Source organism: Westerdykella ornata (assembly GCF_010094085.1).
Source record: "Westerdykella ornata strain CBS 379.55 unplaced genomic scaffold EI97scaffold_9, whole genome shotgun sequence".
NCBI classification, from domain to species: domain Eukaryota; kingdom Fungi; phylum Ascomycota; class Dothideomycetes; order Pleosporales; family Sporormiaceae; genus Westerdykella; species Westerdykella ornata.
The window spans coordinates 502,677-509,056 of NW_022986859.1; the positions used below are offsets into that span (position 1 = coordinate 502,677).

At 52.4% G+C, this 6,380-nt stretch overlaps 3 protein-coding genes across 3 annotated transcripts; 1 reads left to right on the forward strand and 2 right to left on the reverse strand.

Moving 5' to 3' along the window:
• Nucleotides 1-160: 160 nt before the first annotated feature.
• EI97DRAFT_397740 (glycerophosphoryl diester phosphodiesterase) lies at nt 161-1,863 on the reverse strand (the record flags this gene model as incomplete). Its single annotated transcript, XM_033796368.1, has 1 exon — nt 161-1,863. The coding sequence occupies one exon, from the start codon at nt 1,861-1,863 to the stop codon at nt 631-633; it is 1,233 nt and encodes a 410-aa protein (XP_033654352.1). The 3' UTR covers nt 161-630.
• A 1,652-nt stretch (nt 1,864-3,515) lies between these two features.
• On the forward strand, nt 3,516-4,260 carry EI97DRAFT_458146 (uncharacterized protein; the record flags this gene model as incomplete). The annotated part of the gene is made up of 2 exons (XM_033800884.1): nt 3,516-3,755; nt 3,850-4,260. 2 exons carry the CDS (start codon nt 3,516-3,518, stop codon nt 4,258-4,260), a joined length of 651 nt encoding a protein of 216 aa, XP_033654353.1.
• Nucleotides 4,261-4,308: 48 nt separating this feature from the next.
• EI97DRAFT_442180 (uncharacterized protein) lies at nt 4,309-5,913 on the reverse strand (the record flags this gene model as incomplete). Its single annotated transcript, XM_033799748.1, has 2 exons — nt 4,309-5,781; nt 5,827-5,913. 2 exons carry the CDS (start codon nt 5,911-5,913, stop codon nt 4,309-4,311), a joined length of 1,560 nt encoding a protein of 519 aa, XP_033654354.1.
• Between the last annotated feature and the right edge of the window lie 467 nt (nt 5,914-6,380).

The window sequence follows — 6,380 nt, forward strand, 5'->3', positions numbered from 1 at the left end:
TGCCATGACAATCAGGCCATTGGCCACCTGTTGACATTTGAGGGGTCGCGGATTCAACTTTTGGGGTTGTTGCAGTCGTGTGTAGCATTCGTAGTCGTTGAACATGGCCTCGAGGAAAGTTAGAGGTTCATGCCAAGCTTTTGCTGACTCATACGCCAAGCAATTCCAGCCATCACTCAAACACCAACGGAACTCTGTTCTGCTTCCTTTCAGGTACAACTGAACACCACACTGCGCTTTCTAGGTAGGTTAAGTTACCTAATTAGCCAAATTCAATTGGCGACTATCCAATAAGTCGAAGAGAGCTTTGAGGCCTCAAAGGTTAACGCCGGACAGATGCGATCAAGCCGGTCTGTCAACCCGCTCCAGCACCAATCCTTTCAGCTGAATGTGAGAAGCGGCAGTACAGAGGAGATGCTGCGGGATTCACAGCCGAACGTCAAAGAGCTAGTACCTCAAACCGTCTCTATTGAATTCTCGCATTCTTCCAAAATGATCTTATGCATCATGCCAAACAAACATCATGTATCTGCGTTGCGTCTCTTTACTCTCATCCAGAGCTTTCTTTCTATGTACCGGTACTTGCAGTCCTGTCTCGATATCTTACATCGACAGTTCTTCACATCCTATTTACAAGCCGAAACAACTAGCATAATACGTAACAGTCGCAGGCCAATCCGAGAACATCCCCATAACACCCACCTGCTGGGCCAGGGCATGCAAAACCGTGTACATGTCACCGTCATTGTTAATCACCTCCTTGACATAGTCGTAGTAATAGCCCCCGCCGGTCTTCAGGAACCCAGACCGTTCGAAGCTCCAACCGATGAGCTTGATTCCAGCCTTCTTGGCCGCGATCGCATACTCGCTGGGGACGATGTTCCTGTTCGAGTCCAACTTGGTGAGAGCGAAGAAAGCGGGTGCGAGAATCCTGACGCCCTTCTTAGCAAGGTCAGGGATGGAGGCCGTGGCATTCGCGTATCCTTCGGGCGTGTCGACGCGCTCATCAAGGTACACGGCCTGCTGGCCGAAAGCAGGCTCGTTCTTGATCCAGTAGAAAATGTCGGCTGGAAGGAATGACTGCAGGAACACACGTTCAGGCTTGATGCCTGCCTTCTTGTATGCGTTGACAAGGTCCTGTGCATACTGCTCTTGGGTGTAGCCGTCAAAGGGCATCTCGACTTCGGGAGTCTTCAACTCGGGAGTGAACTTCAGGCCCCAGCCGTCCACCAGCTTGAGGTACTCGTCATGCGCCATGACGGTGCCGCAAGTGGCATAGAGATCCGTTCGGTATGGCGGGGTACCGGCCATGTACTCGGCCACGGTGGTGCCATTGGCGTTGTAGCCATCCATCTTGCCGCAGAGGGTCTTAAACTCGGCCAGCGTGATGTCCGAGGTGCAGCACTTCGCCTGGGCCGGTGTGCCGTTTCGTGCGGGAGTAAAAGGAGTCGTGCATTTGGCCGCGAGGTTTGGGCGAGCCAGGATGTCGGTCGTCGTGTGCAGGTCGCACTGGGCGTGGCGGCAGACGAGCTTCTTGTCCTTGGTGAAGGCAACGTCGCATTCGATGATACCTGCACCCTCCCTTCTGGCGGCCGAGTACGATTCCCTCGTGTGCTCCGGGAACTGCAGAGGTGCTCCACGATGCGAGATGCTAAAGTTGGACACCTTGAATGGACCCTCGGAGCAGGACTGGAGCTTCTTCTTCAACGGTCCCTCGTCCATGTCCTCAACGAGAAAGTAGGGCCGTGGTCCGACCTGGACATTGAGCTTCTTGTTCTGTCCCTGGCCATGTCCAGGATCCTTGGGGACGACGGCACCGGTCGCAATGCTGATGAGCAGAGTTGATGTGAGGAGGGATCGCATCTTGAACTTTACAACGGCCAAAAAAGATACCCAATAATAATGATACCAGAATCCATAAAATGTCCCTGCGAGCTGCGGTTCCCAGAAACCCGGCCAACAGGGTCCTTCTTATCCTTTCGTCTCAACTCCTCTTGGATAATTCTTTCTGCCGAAAAGGGGGCGGACTACCCGAGCCTCCAGGCCAGGAATACTGCATCTCTGCACCACGTGCAGGATGAAGCCGTATCTGCAAAGCATGAGAAGCCGGACAAGGTGTTGCTGCTAACAACAGGGTGCGGAGGTATCCTAGCCTGGATTTGGAGAAATACCCACATGCCAAGCGCACGTTGCCAATCGGCAGGGCGTCGAGTGATGGTCTCTCGTATCGTTGACATGGGGGCTTGGGAAGATCAGATTTAGCTTCCCATGAAGGGATAGAGAAGACATCATGGACGGGATATTGTTCGCGAGTTGTTGGTAAATGTCCTGTAGTGGATGGAAATAATGCAGTGGGAGTGCAGAGTTTGCGTTCTTCGCGTTTCGAGTTGATCTCGGGGAACGTCTCCATCGTCGGAGCGGAGGCTTTAGCTTCCTTGGGAAAAGACTGACATCATCAAGTTGCGCAACGTTCACTCTATCACTCTCCGCTGGAGGATGAATATCCGCGTCGTTGTCCTTGGCATAAGATCCTCAATACTGCTTGTTGCTGCTCCGATATGGCAGCGTTGTGATTAGCTTCATTATTGCCCTGGTTAGATTCTAGCAAGTTGAGATGCGCTAAGCAAGTTATCTACAGCGACTGTGCGCGTCCGACTGGACATCTCCTCGCAGTTCTTCTGTAGGTGAGGTCTGCTACCTAGCACAAGTCTATTAGCTACATCTAAATAATACAATAATTAGAACTTTACTTTAAAAACTTAACTACATAGATAGAGGCGCCTTAAAGCTACTTGCAAAATTATAGAATGGCTGCACTTGCAAGCAGTTTGCTTAGATGTAGAAAAGAGCAGTACAGAGGAAGTGCAGGGGTGCGTTCAGTTGGATGTGAACAGAGGGAGTACATACCTACATACCTACGGAGGAAGTGCGTGGGGATTGGCTAGCCGGATGTAAAAAAGGGTTCCAGAGGTGCTGGGTTACAGAGGGTATTAGGTGAGACGTTGAAAGTGTAGACTCCTGCTGTTGTTCTACTACTCATATGTCGAGATAAACGGTTGAGATAGGAGTTTCGTCCAATGTTCTAACCCGCACACGGCGTTAAGTTTTGTTATGGCAGTACTCAGTGCAACCTACAGATATCTATTTTTCCTGCTTTGGAACGGCAGCATGGCCCTAATCGCTTCGACCAACAGTTACGTCTCCCCGCTTCGGAACGGCAGCATTGTGAACGCCGTGGCCGGTATGGTCCGTGCATTTGTTGGATGCGGCTCGGAGTGAATTGCGAGCAATCCACCGACCATCTCGCCCGAGATCGTATTGCTGTGGTTGAGAACCATTGAGATTCTGTTTGAGCATGCTGTGTAACTCATCAACTATACCGTGAGCCTAGCTAGCGAGCCTAGCATTATGAAGGGTATAAATGAGCCGCAGCTACCGAGGATAGGCGTCCACCACGAGTGCCTTCTCATCATTCCTCAACTTCACGCTTTCCAAAGTACCAATCCTCGAATACCATGTCTCTGGATCTTTCTAACCCAGGCCGCACCATCCAAGCGGGAGTCATCCTCATGGGGCAAACGGAGATTCTCGATGTTGCCCCCATCGACTTCCTCCATGGCATCAGCCGTCGGTTCATAACAGCACTTCCGGTTCCGGACGAGATCAAGGCTAAGGCGTTGGATATCGACTTCCACTGGGTTACGGAGAAGGGAGGACCGGCGAAACTGACCAGCAACATCACCATGGAGGCTACTGTACGTCGTTCAAAATCTTTAGTGGAGTAGTGAAGGGATGACTGGGCATGTTCTCGGGCGAATGGAATAGAGTGCAGACTGATACGCAGAGCAGGATTCCTACGACTCCTGCCCACGGCTCGATATCGTTCTCATGGGTGCTTATTTTCCTGGTTATACGCCCTCCGATGCCGACCTTGGCTTCATTCGCAAGGCCGCTGATGAATGCGCTGCTTTCATCTCCATTTGCGGGGGCATTGTCCCGGCAGCGCTGGCAGGTGTACTCAAGAATAAGACGTGTACTGGGCCAAGAGAACTGATCCCTCAGTTTCCGGCAATGCTGGATCCAAGCATCAACTGGGTTGAAAAGCGGTGGACGAGGGATCGGAAGGTGTGGACCAGTGGGGCACTGTTGAACGGCCTAGATCTGATGAGAGAGTTTACCAAAGCCTACTGGCCGGAATTGGCAGAGGCCGTTATCCCGTTGGGCGGAATGCCGGTGAGAAGCGCCGACTATGAATACTGAGCCTGGGCACTGTAAATCTGTCGTTCTCTAGCGATGGGATTCGTCGTATCATCTTGAATCTACTCGTGGCCGTTTGGCTTCTCCAGGGTCGGCATCCGCGCCGTGACGTTTCCGTTCTCCCAATGGCCGGGCATTGGCCCCACTTCCGCCTTCTCTGAACCTCTCATCCACCCCATAGTGGTTCTTGTTCCGCGACCTTCTGTCATCGGCATAGTTGCCCCATGTTCCAGTATCCTCCGACCGCATATCCTTGTACTTTGTCCTTCCCTTCTTGCCCAGCTTGGTCATGTCCCTGATCTGCATGTATTCAGGAAGCACCTCACGGTTTGTAGAGTCCTGAAACCTGGCGGCCATGATGTTACGTTTATCGACGCCATACTGCTGCAGTTCTTCTTGGTAGAAGGCGCCCTTGTGATGGTACTTCTGCATGTAGTCCATCTTTCCACGTTGACGACGCTCCTCCTTCTCCTGTTCTTCACGTTGGCGATCCTCGGCCTCGCGCTCTGCAGCTGTAAGGTTTTCGCGCCGCTCTCTCTCAGCCTCTATCTCGGCAAGCTCTGCTTCACGCTGCTCGATGGTCTCGCGCTCTCTCTTCATGCGCTTCAACTCACGAAGCTTCCACGCGGCGTATTCCGCTTCGGGATCTAAGTCATCTGTGTCGTCGATATCATACATGCCCGCATGCTCGGCATCGTCATTCCAGTCCATGGCGGCTTGACCTTGCTCAGCAACCCGTTCTTCAATCTTCTCCTTAACCAATGCATTGACCTTTTCCTGCTTCTTTTTCTCCTCCTCTGCAGCAAGCTCGTCCGCCGTTAACTCGGCAGTTTGCTTGCGCTGGTTTTTCTTCAGGAAAACCGGCCGTTGAAATTTGGGGCGAGTCTCCTCTTCACTGCTGCTGGTATATTCCTCATCTTCAGACGACTCTTCCTCACTGCCACTCTCACTTCCCGACTCTTCGGACTCCTCGCTCTCCGTCTCGAACTCTGCCTCGAGCTGTTTCCGTTCTGCCTCCGACTTCTGGCGTGCGGCAAGATTGCTCTTCAAGGCGGACCTGGGGAACGTCGATGCTAGCGGTGCGGGCTTGGGCTTGACATATGGCTTTGGTTTCTGTTGTTGTTCTTCTTCTTCCGATTCGGGCTCTGACTCGGACGCTGAGGACTCCTCGACTTCGGGGGCCGCTGGTTTCCCGGGGAAGTGGCGGACGCGCACAGGCTGCGCCGTCATCCTTTTGGGCGGCATCTTCGCTGTCACCGAGCTGGGAGCTTTGAGAAGGTTATTCGAACGGAAGATTGCAAGCACTATGTTCGATGGACGCGGGTTGAGGTTTGCGTCGGAAGATGATAATGTGAAAGTGACGCCCAAAACTGTTCGGGAAATTGGCAGCGCGCAGCTTCCCTCTTGGCGTTGACTGGGGTGCACATGCTCCGGCTTCCACGCACGTGACCACTCAAATCCACCTGGGCACCCCCTTACCGTCCCGAAACTCGGCTTTGAATTTGGGACCGTGGAACCCAAAAGCTACTGTGGTTGAAGCCATATATTTTGTAAATGCCCGCAACACACGTCAGCAGAGGGGCGACTGCTGGTTGGCCCATTTTCTTTACGTCTGCGCTCTGATTGGTAGCATCGGCACAGCCACGAGACCCACATTTTACAAAACGTATGGCAGCAACCATAGTACAACACCTCCTCGACACGTGCTTTTGTTCCGCGCCACCCTCAACCCTCATGATTACCGAGTGGTACCTTCAAGGAAACCGTTCCGCGGTGGGGCAGGGCGGGGTAGACATGGCAGACATTCTGAGAATGCCAGAGTACTGTGGTATCAGGGGTAAATATTTGACATTCACCACCAAAGAGACAGGGGTAGGGCATGGGCCATAGAACTGCAGAGAATCTGCCAAGGGTCAGTTTTCATCCTCTCCTATACAGATTACTACTGTTTAGAATAAATTTTTACCTCTAGCTACATCACCATGGTTATTGTAATTCACCTCGGAGTTACCTTCTTCTATCCCCAATATCAGAGATGACAGATCAACGCCAGCATCTCACGCATGATCAGAGACTACAGGTTCAAACACTATATGATGCCGGCTTCACGCTCCATCAGATTG